General features: G+C 41.8%; 1 protein-coding gene across 4 annotated transcripts in view; it reads left to right on the top strand.

Moving 5' to 3' along the window:
- CTNNA2 (catenin alpha 2) overlaps positions 1 to 16,829 on the top strand; it is a 949,691-nt gene that overhangs the window by 818,688 nt on the left and 114,174 nt on the right. For all 4 annotated transcript variants that reach the window (XM_044919117.1, XM_044919118.1, XM_044919116.1 and 1 more), the window contains 2 exons: positions 15,968 to 16,060; positions 16,639 to 16,795. In XM_044919117.1, coding sequence (XP_044775052.1) covers positions 15,968 to 16,060; positions 16,639 to 16,795 — 250 coding nt within the window. The remainder of the gene's footprint in view (positions 1 to 15,967; positions 16,061 to 16,638; positions 16,796 to 16,829) is intronic.

The following is a 16,829-nucleotide window of genomic DNA, read 5'->3' as shown; positions in this document are numbered from 1 at the left end:
GAAGAAAAATCTGAGCAATGTGACCCAGTTGACTTCACCACCCTGAATGCCCAGGAAAGTGCTTTGTGTCACATCACAGGGTTTCACTCCTACCCAGAATATTCATGAATAATTAGAGGCCTAATAATTAGGCCTCTCTAATTTAAGTGTTAAAAAAAAAAAGCACTTCTCAAATGGCTTCCTTTTATAGATAAAAATGTGATTTGGATATCTCTCTCTTTCTCTCTCTCTCTCTCTCTATATATATTTTTTTTTTTTCAGAAAGTAAAACAGGTACAGTGTGGAGGAAATTCCTATTGGCTAGAGATTAGAAGAGGGGCATGGCTGGGCCCCACTCTGAGTTTCTGATTTAACAGGTCTGGGGGTGGGAGGCATTGAGAATATGCATTTCTAATGAATTCCCAGGGGATGCTGATACTAGCCCTGGGTTAGATCAGCTTTATCTGAAATTTGCCTTAATCTTAGGCACCACCTTGGGAGTCGTTTAGAAACAGGAATTGTCAGGCCCAGTGCAGACCTCCAGAATCAGAATCTCCTTTGGTGAAATGTTTAGTCCACACCCAAGAAGTACTAACAACAACAAAATGTGACGCCAGGGATTTACTCTCACAGATTCTGATGTACTTCTTGGGTGTTTTCAATGTGCATCCAAAGTTTAAAATGACAGAAATCGAAAGACCTGAATCCTGGCCTCCGTTTGATAGCAAATTAGCTGCATGACCATGGGAAGGTTTTCTAAGACCTTTAGAATAAATTTTCTTTTTGTAAAATGGCTGGAGGTGGGGCACATGGGAAAGGGAATAAGAGTTTGTTTGGACAAATCAGTAATTTTCAACCCTAGCTGTACACTTGAATCATCTAGGGGATTAAAAAAAAATGAAAATCTGAAAAAAAAAAAAAATGAAAATCTGATGTGTGAGCTCCACTCCAGAATCTCTGTGGTAAGGCCTGGGCATTGAAAAATTTTTTTTTTTTTTTAAACTCTAGATGATTAGAATGTGCATCTAAGGCTAGGTCCATTGGATTAGAAGATTTCTAAAGTCCCTTCTGAGTCCTACATCATATGTTCCTATATGAGTTGGTCACCGACTTCCTAAGCCAGTGTCAAGTCTCTTGCTGTGAAGAGAACTGAGGCTCAATTTTTGTGTCCAACATCTTCTATCAAGTCACTCCCACCATGCTTTCATATTTACTGCCTTGTAGTAGCTCACCTAATCATATAACAGGATTTAACCTTTTGTGGAACACTATTTGACACCGTGACAACCTTATGATGGAGGAGGACATGCCAAATTAAAGAGAACAACTTACTTTCCCATCTGGAAAAACGATCCAGTTTCACATCTGATGCTGGTTGCATTAGGCCAATACTTTTTTTTTTAAAAGATTTTATTTATTTGACAGAGAGAGACACAGCGACAAGCAGGGGGAGTGGGAGAGGGAGAAGCAGGCTTCCCGCAGAGCAGGAAGCCCGATGCGTAGCTCGATCCCAGGACCCTGGGATCATGACCCGAGCTGAAGGCAGACGCCCAACGACTGAGCCACCCAGGCGCCCCCTAGGCCAATACTTTTTAACTGCAGTGTGCCTGGGGGATTACCTGAAGAGTCTATAAAATGTGGACTGTGATTTAGCTGGTCTAGGACAGACTCAGAATTCTGGGTTTCTAACTATCCCCCAGGAGATGGCTCTCCTACTAGCCTGTGGACAATGCTTTGAGTCAAAGTTCTTCCCCATATTCTATCGCTGTGAAACAGTGAGCCAGACTCCGATCTTTGGATGGACCTAATATGTCCTGGTACCTACAAGGTACAACATCTACATACAACAGACTCCTCCAAAAAAGTACTGTTTTCTTCAAAGTGGACCCTTTGTAAGTTTTAATTCTCTTTTTTTAAGATTTTATTTATTTGAGAGAGAGCATGGTGGGGGGAAGGGACAGAGGCAAAGGGAGAGGGAGAAGCGGACACCCTGCTGAGCAGGGAGCCAGACATGGTGCTCTATCCCAGGACCCTGAGATTGTGACCTGAGCTAAAAGCAGACACTTAACTGACTGAGCCACCCAGGCACCCCGACCCTTTGTAAGTTTTGCCCGTTTTCTAGAGATACTGTCTCCAACATGATTTTTGTACTGATTCTCTGTGATTTCTCTTAAAAGCCCTAGACATATTCTTTGCAACGTTCCTTTTTTTTTTTTTTTTTAAGATTTTATTTACTAGAGAGCGCATGAGAAAGCACAAACAGGGGCAGGGGCAGGACAAGCACACTCCCCACTGAGCAGGGAGCTAGGTGCCAGGCTCCATCCCAGGACCCTGAGAGCATGACCTGAGCTGAAGTTAGACACTTAACCAGCTGAGCCCAGGGGACCCTCTTTGCAACATTCTTAAACTTGGCAGCTTTCAGTCCCTGAGGATATATCAGATTTTTAGGGAAGCTATATCTGGTGAATTGTTGAGTGATATAATAGGGTTTAGATAAATAAATATAAAGGAATGAGGAATAAAAAGATCCTTGCCTTTGAAGAACATTTCCCCATGCTCTTTTCTGGTATAGTATAAGCACAGAGGGCTTCATTGAACAGAGGCAAGGACATCCAGGACAGAAGCATTTGGAACAACTCCTACCCTGGTCTGTGAGCAGACAGACACCAGAGAAGTCTTCATATTTATAAGCTTACCATACTGAGGGGATTAGCAGACTTTTATTGTTCAAAATACTAAATATTTTAGGTTTTGTGGGTCATATAGGCTCTCGCATACTTTTCTGTATGTTTTATTGAAGTATAATTGACATACAATGTTATTTTAGTTTCAGGTGTACAACACAGTGATTCAACAATTTTGCACGTTAGTCAGTGCCCACCACGATAAGTATAGTTACCATCTGTCACCACACAATGTTATTACAATATTACTATATTTTCTATGCTGTACTTTTCATCTCCGTGACTTATTTGTTTTGTAACTGGAAGTTTGTTCCTCTTAATCTCCTTTATTTTACCCATCCCTCACCCACTTCCCCTCTGGCAAACACCAGCTCTCTGTATTTAAGAGTCTGTTTATTCGCTTGTTTTTGTTTTTTAGATTCCAAATACATGTGAAATCATACAGTATTTGTCTTTCTCTGGCTGACTTATTTCACTCTAGGTCTATCCACATCACAAATGGCAAGATCTCATTTTTTTTTTTTAATGGCTGAGTAATATTTTGTTGTTTATGATTGTGTGCATGTGTATGTGCATAAAAAGATGTGATGTGATAGGGGCACCTGGGTGACTCAGTCGTTAGGCGTCTGCCTTCGGCTCAGGTCATGATCCCAGGGTCTTGGGATCGAGCCCCGCATCTGGCCCCCTGCACCGTGGGAAGCCTGCTTCTCCCTCTCCCACTCCCCCTGCTTGTGTTCCCTCTCTCTCTGTGTCTCTGTCAAATAAATAAATAAAATATTAAAAAAAAAAGATGTGATGTGATATATAGATAGACACTTAGGATGCTTCCATATTTGGCTATTGTAAATAATGTTGCAATGAACGTAGGGTGCATACGTCTTTTTGAAATAGTATTTTCGTTTTCATGTAAATACCCAGTAGTGGGATTACTAGATCATATGGTATTTCTATTTTTAATTTTTTGAGGAACCTCCTTACTGTTTTCCACAGTGGCTGCACCAGCTTGCATTCCCACCAGCAGTGCACGAGGGTGCCCTTTTCTCCACATTCTCACCAAAACTTATTTCTTGTCTTCTTGATACTAGCCATTCTGACTGGTGTGAGGTAATATCTCATTGTTTTGATCGCATTTGCTTGATGATGAGTGATGTTGACTGTCTTTTCATGTGTCTGTTGGCCATCTGTATGTCTGCTTTGGAAAAATGTCCAAGTTCTCTGCCTATTTTCTAATCAGATTGTCTGGTGTTGAGGTGTATGTGTATGTTTTAATGCTCTTTTATAAATGTAAAAACCATTCTTAGCTTGAAGATCATACAGAAACAAGCCACTAGTTATATTTGGCCCATGGACGTAGTGTGTTACTCCTATTTCATCAGCAAATAATGCCAACTAAAAAATAGACCTCTGTGTCTGCATAGTATTCTGTTGTGAAATAATAGGTATGAAGCCCCGTGAGAGTTAGAAGTTTACTCAGGCTTCAGGGGAATGTTAAAATAATAGTTGTAATTCTATCTTTTTTAGCTAAGAACATTTATATTGACAGATACCCTCGACTATCTTTATAGACCTCTTTCTCTCCCCTCCTCTATGTGTACACACAATATTATTGGTGTTCCCACAACAAGTGTACTTGCTACACCTGGATCCCATGGAGGAAAAAAATGCAAAGCTTATTCCAGGCAAAAGGCCACAGTTAAACAGGTAGGCTGGAGAGTGCAAAGCTAAACAGAAGCAAGATGTATAGAATTTCCTCATTACATGCTTCTCTCTGGGACTATTAGTCAGAACACCATCTTTAGCTTTATTTCACATAGCAGATTGAAAGGTCAAGCTGACTGGCCATTCACTCAGATGACTGATTCAGCTAGGAGGGAATAAAAAATGACCCACTGAGAATGACAGCAAAAACGGTTCTGTTGTAGAAAGTTGCCAAGCTGTGGCACATTTGAAGGGTATTGTGGGGCTTGGCCTATTGCTGTGAACATTGGTTATGAACGTAATCATGGCTGGGAGTTGACCTGAGCTTTTGCAGGCCCAGCTGTTCCTTCCATCTAGACCTGGCCATGGTCTCCTGAGGGCCTGCTGATGAAACCAGGATGCATCTGGGTCCAAACCTGGCCGTGGCTCTGGACTGTGATATTGGGCAACATCTGTTGCCCAATAAGGTGGAAGTGGCTACTTGAAGGTCACCTAAGAAGAACAGGAGTTCCATGAGGCAGAGCCCATTTGGACATGGCTCCCAGGTGACATGGACTAACCCTGCTGCATACTCTGGGGCACAGCTCTGCCCTGCTCTTTGAGCCACATGGAAATGTCACAGATTTCAGAGCTGAGCAAGGCTCTGGAACATTTGCAGGCATCAGTAGGGGAGTGGGGCAGTCAACAAGGGAGTTTCTAGCTTGGGAGAGATTTGTAAAAGCATTGGTTATCAATGAAATCAGGAGGCTTTGGCTGGCTGTATTCTTACAGGAAAGAGCTCTAATAGCTACAGGTAATGATAGAAGTGAGGGAGAGGGTGCCCACTGGTATGATGATGCTAGATAGCCAGGCAAAAGCACTCATATGTATTAAGCAAAGGAGAACTTGAAGCAGGATTGAGAATATGAAGGCAGGTCAAGCGAGCAGAACTGGGCTGAGAATGGACACACGTGATCGGGGATTGGAGAGTATTAATGTTGCTACACATGGATGGTTTTATTGGCAATGTTTCATGAGCCTGCGATGCAGCAGACCCTGACAGCTCCCTCTCCACCCTTGTCACTGAGGGACCCGGACTACCACCACCTCTGGGTGTGCGAATGGGTGGGCTTGCCCTTAGGGGAAGCCCTAGAGAAGGGGAGCCGTGCTCTGTATTCACACAAGCTTGGATTCAGACTAAGGGGAGAACTGAAATTTGATGAGAGAACTGGGGGAAGAATGAAATGAGAAATCTGAAATGAAAAAAGAAAGAGCTGACAATCAAGTACAGATGAGATGGAGCAAGGAGATCTGAGGGACCAAGCCTGGAAAATTCTGAGAGGTATAAAGAGAAAAAAGAATGTATAGGTGCCTGAGGGCTGGGAAGGTGGCTGTTAAGGGATGGAGCTTGTTTGAAGGTCATTTCAGTTTCTTCCCTTGTGTGACCTAGGATCAGAGTCGAGTTACCTCCTGTACCCCCTTGCTCTGGTCCACTTAGAGCCCTCCAAAGCTGTAATAAGACAGGGTCCCAGGATTTTTCCTCAGAACAATGCCCATTGCAGTGACCAGGCACATGCTTCTGCCAAAGAGCCACTGGGGGACCAGCATCTTCTGTTAGCTATACTCCAGGTTTTTGTCTTGAGCTCCCTGTGCAGACTGCTAAAGTTCAGGGGGAGACAGAGTTTCAGGGGGATTAGGTGGAGTAGGGAGTAGTGAAAGATAAAGTGTATATCCAAGGAGGATGTGAGTACAAATGGAAGGCTGCAAAAATTGACCATGTTGGCTTATCCAAAGAAGCCCAGAAGGTAGAGAGTGATCCTCCTATTTCAGGAAGGGGTGGTTGATGGGGCTATACTGTGAGATAAGCCCAGGGCATTATTGACTCCTATTTGCTTCTCTTGACTGCTCACCGGCAAACCTCTTGTGTAAATGCTTGGGGCAGTGGAGAATATCCTTAAGGTCCTTCCAGGTGTCCCACCACTGTCCCCCTCTCAGACCTCCTGTCCCCCCACCCCTTGCCCCAATCTTTTTTTTTTTTTTTTGGTTTTAGAACTTACTGTTAGTAGATCTGGGAGGGGCACATATTTTTGTAGGCTAAGAATGTGAGTCCCTCTCTGATCTACTTGATTTTGTTAAATGCACTTGTGTCATAAATATAATACCTTTCCCAGAAGATGCGTTGGCATATTTGATAGTTCTGACAAAAATGACTGGTTGATTCTACCCAATTTTTCATCTAAGCCAGGAGTTTGCGATCTTCTTCTATAAAGGGCTAGATAGGAAATATTCGTAGCCTATGGGTATGTGAACCCTGTTGTAGCTACTCAAGTCCTCCCTTATAGAGCAAAAGCAGTCACAGGCAACATGCAAGTGAATGGGCAAAAATGTGCTCCAATACTACTTTATCTACCAAAACAGGTGGCCAGAGAAAGGAAAGACAGAAGAAATTTTAGATAAAGATGACAGAGCTTAAAGAAAGCTCCCTGTCCTTACATATTTCTCCAATAGTTTGCATGGGGGGCCTGAAGTTTCTGCAATGTACATTTTTCCTTAAAATTCTTAAGGACTTGAACATCTTAATTGGGTTAAGGTGTTATAGTGGGAGGAATGTATTAGAGAATGTTACATTTTCTCTAGGAGAAGAAAATAACTACCTTTGTGGATAGTTAACTTTGATTAATCAATTAGCATCCTTTTTCTGGGTAAACTGTGATAAGAGGGAGTAGGATTCATTAGAGGTAAGTGCAGGTGGGGCAGAAAGTAGGAAAACATCCAGGATAGGGAGGCTGCCTTGGAACCACAAGATCTTGTATAGGGAGCTGTAGGGGCCATAAGGATGAATAAAACACAACCATTCTCAAGAAGGTTGAAATTTAACCGAAGATGCATGATATCTATATTCCTGTATATCTAATTGCGCAGGTATGTATTTATCCATCTATCCGCACACGTCACAAATAATAAATAAAACAAATAGCATGCAGGGGAGCCTGGGTGGCTCAGTCATTAAGCGTCTGCCTTCGGCTCAGGTCATGATCCCAGGGTCCTGGGATCGAGCCCCGCATTGGTCTCCCTGCTCTGCGGGAAGCCTGCTTCTCCCTCTCGCACTCCCCCTGCTTGTGTTCCCTCTCTCGCTGTGTCTCCCTCTGTCAAATAAATAGAATTAAAACAAAACAAAACAATAGCATGTGGTAAATAGTCACTAGTGCTATAGGCAGTAAGCCTGAAGAGCTTTAGAAGAGAGATCTATTCCTATTGGCCAATGTGAATGGGAGATCTTCAGGGACATGTGGACTGTGAATTAAACCTTGGCCAGTTACTAAGAATTTAACTGATGGAGGCACCTTCACCTCCCCCCCCCCCAAAAAAACCCAGAGGCATAAAGTAGAGGAAATAGGGACTTCTCTCTTATCAAGATGGAATTCTGTACAAAGGGGACTGAAGTCACAGAGTCACTATCGGTTTGGATAGTTAGATTCCCTCTGAACTCTGGGTATGGCCTTGATTCCACACGTCCACCTGTCATCTTGAAATGGATGACCAAGCTATACAGAGTAGATGCACTCATTTATTCATCTGGATCTTCTTTTGTACAAGTTCCTTGACTTCCACTAAAAGCAAAGCACTGGATGGTTCCAGCCTTCTCCACTGCCAGAGACAGATCCGGGCCCTCTGGTACACAGAGGGGCATTCATCTCACATAGATTAAGGTCAACATGTTCTGTTCACATGAAATCAGAGAAAATTACATTTATTCCATGGGACTCTGAGAAACTAAATACAAGTGGACCATAATAACTCATTTCCACAAGGAAAGGTTGGAGAAAACAGAATCCCAGGAGGCCTTCAGTAATTAAAATGGCATTATATTCGCTGTATGATTTTAGATAATATATTCTAAGTCTCTCCTATCCTTTTCACAGAACTGATGAACAGGCATCAAGAAAGCATTAGGTGATATTTTATTGCATTATTTTAAGCCACAGAGGTTTTTATATATGAAGGCTATAGATTTATGCTGATGATTCAGCTATGAAGCAAGCACATCAATTTGTTCATGAATGTGAACTGGTGATTACCTCCATTAAAGTCAACAGGGCAGACTGATCACTTTAATTTGGGCAGAGACATGCAAACAGCATTTGCTAGTGGTATATCTACCTAAGAACACAAGCAAAAGAGCTGTTCTGCATCCCCGAGGAGCCCTAGGAGTGCAGATTTGTGTTCTTATAGGTTGTAAGTATAGGCCACGGTATGAAGCGTAGTGGGATCAGGAAGAAATTGCTGCCCAGTATCGGGTGGCAGGATTTTGTATAAATTTCATTAAGTATTAACTTCTCAATGCTGACTGGATGATGAACTACCAAAAGAATGGCACAGAGAACGTACACCTGCTCCCAATTTCAGATCCTAGAACTCAGGGCCCTCCTAGGTATGACTAGGTTATGACAAGTTGAATGGTGGCTCTGCTTTATACAGAGTGGAGGGAACCTGTGGGATTTAGTAAATTAAAAATTGGAATTAAGTATCCGTGGTCCCAGCTATGTGCTAGGTGTAGTGAAGGCTTCTGTCCTGCAAGAATTCACGGTCTCACTGGGGAAATGTGGAGTGACTTTTTAAGCAGTGCCGATTTACGTTTGTACTGTGTAACTGGTTTAGAGAAGGAAGGTTGGAGAGGCGTTCAGATGATGTGGTTATGGCCAAGAAGGCAAGGAAAAACAGTTTCAGAGTCTGGGACTTGATGTTAGTGACACTGGAGAATTAGCAATTCATTTGTTGCTAGTGGGGGGGGCTTTCGGCAAGCACTGTGGCCATACGTAAGACGTGCTGTAACAGTTTCCCTGACCCAGAAAGTCTACTTCTGACAGGGGCAAAAACTGGACGTCTAAAGATGTATGCTACTTTGTTCTTGATAATAGCAAACACTGGAAACTCCTTTAAATGTATGATAACAGAGAATTGACTTAACCAAATAATGAAGCACAAATACTCAGGGGTCTTATTCAATCATTAAAAAAATAATTACAAGTATATACAGAATCTGGAAAATATCTGTGATATAATAGATAAGCAGAGAAAAAGATGCAGACTGAGATTGCAACTTTATAAAAATTATACATAATTGAGGGATAAATGATATGAATGATTATATAGACAGTAGACCTCCCTTTATTCTCTATCACTGCTTCTATTTGACTTCCTTTGTAGTAATATTCACAACATGAACTTTAAAAATGCATTTGCATGTTTAATTCTACCGAAATACAAGCTTCTCTAGGAAATATGAATCATATTTAACTTGTTCACCTCTGTATCTTCAATGTATGGTACATATTGGGCACTCAATATATGAAGGGCTGAATACATCAGTGATTAGATATTGTTATTAAAAATATTTCTTTTATAGTGCCCTTTCAATAAAATGCACAATATGAGAATAACATTTAACAACTCCTTACTGGGTGCTAGGTTAAGTACTCTAGTCATGTTTCATTTCAACCTTATCACCACTTTGTTGTTATTTTATAGTTCTATTTTATAGTTGAGGAAATTGAGGCTTTACGGAGGCAAAGTACCCTGCTCTGCTAGAGAGAATAAGAGTCACGATGTAAACCTCAGGCTACTGAACTCCATAGCCCAAGATCCTGACCATTTTATGATTTTGAAAATTAAAATATATAGAATAAATGAAGAGTTTCAGATGCTTTAGAGAAGTCGTTTAAAACAAGAGCATAAAAGTGTTTCTCGCTTCCTCCTGTCCCCCTCCCCCCCCCCAACTAGCGTCTTCTTACTTCCCCCAGCTGCCAGCCTCTACTGAGCCATCCTTCCCTGATCAAACGATCCCTGTTGGCTGTGTCTTACAGCCTTCAGAACTTCAGTTACTAGCAGTCAGGTTGATAAACTCCTCTCAGTCTGACGCAGCTGCATTTTAAGAGGATTCTATAATATCTCCACGTGAGAGACATGGCTACAAACACGTTCTGGGACATCCAGACCTTTCGGGCTCTTCTCAAATCAAGTTGTGAAGGTGGCCATGAAGTCCGCTCAGACGTCCATTTCCGTGGAAGTCCATCATCATCTTTTTTTTTTTTTAAAGATTTTATTTATTTATTTGAGACAGAGAGAGACAGAAGCACATGAGAGGGGGGAGGGTCAGAGGGAGAAGCAGCCTCCCTGCTGAGCAGGGAGCCTGATGCGGGACTCGATCCCGGGACTTCAGGATCATGACCTGAGCCGAAGGCAGTCGCTTAACCAACTGAGCCACCCAGGCGCCCCAGTCCATCATCATCTTAAGGTTGAATCCCTCTGTCTTAACGTCAACTCCTTCTGTCTTGCCTCTCAGAGATTTCAGGGAAGTGTGTATCGTTTTGTCTCTTACTGAATTAAAAAATCCCATCTGTAATATAGGAGGCATGTTCTGTAGAAGCCTACAAATTCGACCCAAGAGAGGCATGTATGTATTAATGCCATTTGTGTGCTGATCTTACCAGTGCAGACAACTGAGTAAATCTGCAGACGGAGACCATAGCACCCTTCATTGCCCTGATTGTTATAGAGAACAACAGTTGGTGTGGAATTTGTGTCATCATCTCTTCTCTTTGTGGTTTTATACGGCTAGGTGACTGTGGTGACTAGACATTCCATAAATCCTCTTCTTATAGTAAATAAGTTCATTTTATTCTCAAATTTATGATGATGATGCAATATTAACACGAGAAGCAAGCGCTTTATTAACCTCCGAAATGTTATCCTGCTTTATTTCAATAATGTGCTCTTCTTAAAACACCACGATGATACCTGAAGCTGTAAAAATTAATGAAATGATAAAGTGTTTTGGGGGTTGAATGCACTGAATATGTGCTGGTGTTTGGAATTGAACAGAATTGCAAATATTAAAAAATCTAATTTGATTTCCAGGACCAGAAAAGAAGAAAATGTTCTCATTTTTCTGATGCACCTCATATCACTTTGGAGTTAAATGCCTAAATACTTTATTAGCAGAGGTTTTCAATGTTTAATGTTTAATTAAAACTCAGCCTTCCAGGCATTTTGGCTTTTCTTGTGAGTGTTCAAACAGGTCTATGGCATTTTTGAGATGGAGCTACTTTCAGTAGTGATGTCCACACAAAACCAAATTTCACAGCCAGGAGAGGCTGTTCATCTGGAGCTTTGAACTGTGTGGGTTTTGTTTTGTTCTGTTGTTTGGTGGTTAAAAACATCTTGCATTTTTTTTTAAAGATTTTATTTATTTACTTGACAGAGAGAGACACAGCGAGAGAGGGAACACAAGCAGGGGGAGTGGGAGAGGGAGAAGCAGGCTCCCCACGGAGCATGGAGCCCAATGCGGGGCTCAATCTAAGGACCCTGGGATCATGACCTGAGCCAAAGGCAGACACTTAACCATCTGAGCCACCCAGGCGCCCCAGCATCCTGCATTTTAAATGATCATGGTATATTTTTGTGAGGGCTCCAGGCATTTGTGATTTTGCCCATTTTAACTCTGCCATCGTTGTCTCTGGAATATCCGCTTTTGGTCAACTGTGGCGATTATTGAAGGGTTAGGGAATGGATCCCAATTGTACAGATTCAGTTCAAGGAGCCGGTTACTTTCTTAATGGCATCTGTATCCGTTCTCCTTGCTGGCTCGTTGTCTTTCGAATCTTGCTGGTGCTCTTGTCTTTGTTTCCCCTCTTTACAAAGTGTGCCTCCAGAACAGCTAAACATTATCATCTTTGAGCATTCTGACAATTGTGCTACTCAGGCAATCAGAAAAGAAGCATTGTAAGATGGATACCCTACCTCTCCTTGATGAGTTGGCTGATTCCCACCCAGGAGTACTGATTGTTCCTTTCTCTGGACTCCTAAAGCTCTTGGAGTCCACAGCATACAATTCAATGATGGCTGCTAAGCTTCCTCCTTTTCCTCAAGATAACTGGTTTTTGAGACACTGAGTGAGAGATAGAAGACTCGGCTCAGTCTTTCCAGCTTTTGCTTCCCCAAATCCATTGTTCTCAGAAGGTATAGAGGATTCCTTTCCTAAGAGATTGCTGGGAATTTAGTTTGGTTAGCTAAACCAAGGAGCAATGCCACTTCTACTCGTGTCTGAGTCTCTTTCAGAAATTCCCAATCAATCTAAATAGCCCAACATCTAATCGTTACTGATATGCTTTATTGTTTTCTAAGTTTCCAGGATGGCAGATGACTCTTGTTGCCTCAGCTAAGCTGTAAACAAATCAAGAACAAAGAAAGCAGAGGCCACAGGCAGCCCATGAATGTTACTTGCTTGGTTGATTCAAACAGGTTTCAAAGTTTTATGAAATTTAATCATATTGGTCAACATCTTTTGGGTTGCAGCCTAGTAACACTAATCAATTAATGATCTATTGTCCATTTTTTTTACTCACATGGATCTTTTTCAAATGTCTCATGATTCTAGTCCACCGATTTCTACCTGCCCCCCACCTCCCAGTTTAGGAAGATCATCGTGTTAAATTGGTTAAAAAAACAAGGTATATGAGGGCGCCTGGGTGGCTCAGTTGGTTAAGCGACTGCCTTCGGCTCAGGTCATGATCCTGGAGTCCCTGGATCGAGTCCCGCATCGGGCTCCCTGCTCGGCAGGGAGGCTGCTTCTCCCTCTGACCCTCCCCCCTCTCATGTGCTCTCTGTCTCTCTCATTCTCTCTGTCTCAGATAAATAAATAAAATCTTTAAAAAAAATAAAATAAAAAAAACAAAAAACAAGGTATATGAAAAAAACAAAACAAAACAAAAAAACAAGGTATATGGGGGGAATATGGTGACTTGAAAAATAGGACATTTTATTTTATCTGAGTTTCTAGTATCCTACTATCAGAACTGTAGTTGAAGAACAGGTAAAATAGATCATCAAATACTTACTATGTGCAGTAGTCTTGGACTGGTGCTGGAATGTTAGCTGGCATTTCAAGCTACAGTAATGATTGGGAACTGCCTCAAAGACCAAAACTTAGCATTTGGTGCCAGAGTTGTAGAAATCTCAGTATATTAAAACCATGTTCAGAGTCACCATGCTGCAAAGGGTCCAGTGAGAAGCAGAAAGGCAAGCCTAAAGAAGATAGAAATTCGGATGGAGTCCATGGCCAATTTAAGATAAGTAAACCTGACTGCCTTTGGAGATATTGAAATCCTGAGCATCATGTTGGAAATATTTTCAGAGTGTTTCAGAATACAATACAAGGTAAATAAAAATCTGATTTTAAGTGGACTTAAACAGCAGGAGTACATTGCAGAGTGGAAGCTGCCAGACTTGAGGATTTATGGATCAGTAAATTAAAGAGAATAATTAAAGGACTATCAGGGGTTGCCAGCTCTTAATTTTTTCTAGGTGTTATTTGCACTCTTTCCCCCTAATTAGATTCTACTGGGCAATGAGGTTCCCATATTAGATCTAAGCCATAATAGGTTTATTTAAACAAAGAATGAAGACACATTTCAAAAGATACGCAAAGAAAAGTTCATTATCACCATGCAGAAGTTACTGGTTGGCATCTCCTTCACTCAGGATCCGATCCCCTTTTTCTCAGCCCTCAGGCTCCCTTGTTGTCATATATAGAGCCACATGCCAAAGTCTTCAGCTTAAGTCCAGGGCTGTGCAAAAGTGTGACCTCAAGTCTCACACACCAAGCAAGGATGATAGAGAGCAACAAAACCATCTGAAATCCTCATTTCACAAAGTGGAAGGCTGTCCAACAGCAGAAATAGGAAGAATTTAATTGAAGATTAAAAGAATTATAAATTAAATACATATATCTTTCTGGAAAATTCACCCCATCCTGACTTTTGTTCATGCCACCGTAAACAGGGACACTGCATTCTGGACTCAAACAATGGACCAAAATATAGGAATCATTGTTGAGTGCCATGGTGTTGGCAAATATCTGCTGGAAGTTAATACAAACTTTGTTTAGCCAGATTGAAGGGGTAGTTCAGCTAGATCTTTGAGAGTATCTTTATGATATATTCCACATAATATATGTAATAAAAAAGCTATTAAAAGATCTTCTTTAATTCAATACACACATATTGAGCACCAATTCTATATCACATACTTAATGTGGCTCTTGGAATATAAAATGCACTCAAATACAAATATAACAAAGACTAATAAAATGTGGAGTGGAGACAATAGAACAAAAAAATCGAGAACGTGCATTATTCTTGCTCTGCCTCCAAGAAGCCTCATGTCTCTGGGCATTTAGTATCCTATAATGGGTACAGTAAGGCATATTTGTCTTTAAAAACAGACTTAATTTTCACCATTTTACTGAGTTTTTAGAATATCTGAAGAATCAGAGGTAAACTATACATATTCTCACTGCAATAGACTTCAGGTGTTCTTCCTTAAAAGCTTCAAAATGGGATTCTTAATACTAATGACTTATTGAAGTCATCTTTGAAAGTATTCCTAGTATCACCATCTACCCATCTCCTTTTGCTGATAAGAAAACGGTCCTCCAGATGTGAAGTGACTATATAACTAGTTAGTGGGTAAGCCTCCCTCCTGACCTCCAGTTCCTTGCTCTCCACACTGTCTGACTAAGCTTTCTTTTGCATTTGGAACTACACACATGTGTTGTGCATTTTAATCTCCCAGAGCATTAAGGCATGGTAGGGAGGCAGCCTGGTTTTGGAGAGCAGTGGTAGCAGGATACAAAAGGGCAGATGGCCACAAGGCTCAGGGGATTCTTGCTCTGCTAATCACTTTTTCTACTTACCCTACTGCTCCTGGCCCTGATGTCCCTTCTCTGCTCTTGTGCCCTTTCTAATCCCCATCCTCTTGTCCTCTTGGCACTAGCCTGATGGGACTGATCAGTGTTTTGATGGTGGCTTCGTGTGCTGTTGACCTTGGCCAATCAATCTGACCAGCTCTCCCTCCTTGAAGAGGAGGAATGACACAAATTGAAATGCTCGACCAGGGAGCTTGAATTCAGTGCAGCTGTTTTGGTTGGCATTTTATTTTTAAATACCAAAATTGAATGCCTTTATACTAGACCCACATATTCCAATTTGTTGTACACTCTCTTTGCCTCCTGGATTAAGTCGGCCTTTTCTATGGGTTTCTCAGGACTGCCTGGACGCTGAAAGCCCTTGAGTGGGCTACTGGTGGACTAGCGTTTTCCTGACAGACTCCAGCAGGTAGATAAGGGTTCCTTTAGGTAGAACTCTCATTTTCAGCTTCCTGTGAGTCTCTTTTAAATCTAAAGTGCACTGTAGTGTTTCCCTCATTGGTCAGCGTTTAGCGCTTGTGTGGCCAAAATCATAGTGTTCACACTCCATGGGGAGGGTCAGAGGCGCAAGTGAGAGTGTAGGTCATGAGAGCAGTCCATAGGGGAAAATGGATCAAAGCAACCCAGTTAAAATGCATTATTGTGTGTGCTCGAAGCAATGATTTGCTCTTCACTCTGCTTTTCTGGCATACATGTCTAAGGTAACATAAGAACTAGTAATATTTGGTAAATCACTAAAAGGTGGCCTTACTTGTGGCAGGATTCCCCTGGATGCAGGACTCCAGAGAAGGTACCAGGTCATGCAACAGTGTACTTCCCCTTTGCCCCAACATGCCTTTCATTCCAATCCTCTTCCATCCAGGTTGCCAACTTAGCCTGTTCCATTTCCAACAATGAGGAAGGGGTAAAATTAGTCCGGATGGCAGCCACCCAGATTGACAGCCTGTGTCCCCAGGTAAGCCTCATTCACTTTGTTTCAAAAGCCCATTGGTGGCCCAACACTCAGGGTCCTTGCCAGTCAGGCCCTCCTGTCTCTTCCTGACTTGTCTTGCCATCATTCTGGGGCTGTTTCGAGGTCTATCTTTCTCAAAAAGGAATTCTAACTGCCCCAGTCTTCAAAACTACTGTGGTAATTATTGTGTTTTCCACTCCTATTGACTTTGTTCTGTCTGTTTGGGGCTGTTATTTAAATGCTCCATATCTATTTACCTTGTCTCAACTAAATTCTAACCTTGTACATGTAGGACAGCAGTTAGCTTTCTACTACATCTGTGCTGAGTAAATACAACTTGTCCAGGAAACACTTTTTGAAACTTGAGGCTGATGACTATATCTTAAAAAAAAAAAAAAAGGCAAACAAAAACTAATGGTAGTTGATAATGTACTTCATCTTTCATGTTTTGATTGTCTTTTGAACACTAAGAACCCACTTATCTGTAGAAGCTACAGGGTCCAGGGTTTTAATGTGGCCTTTGACCTTCTTGTTTCTTTTTTGAATAGTGTAGTATGTTTCTGGATATTTCTAACAAATAGGTCATCAATGCTGCTCTCACACTGGCTGCCCGACCACAGAGCAAAGTTGCTCAGGACAACATGGATGTCTTCAAAGACCAGTGGGAGAAGCAGGTCCGAGTGCTGACAGAAGCTGTGGATGACATCACCTCAGTGGATGACTTCCTTTCTGTCTCAGGTAATCACTAATAGGCCCCTTCCAAGGCAGCTGG

Source organism: Neomonachus schauinslandi, chromosome 10 (genome assembly GCF_002201575.2).
Source record: "Neomonachus schauinslandi chromosome 10, ASM220157v2, whole genome shotgun sequence".
Lineage (NCBI taxonomy): Eukaryota > Metazoa > Chordata > Mammalia > Carnivora > Phocidae > Neomonachus > Neomonachus schauinslandi.
The sequence above is the reverse complement of the archived record's forward strand: the minus strand, read 5'-3'. Positions and strand labels throughout refer to the sequence as shown.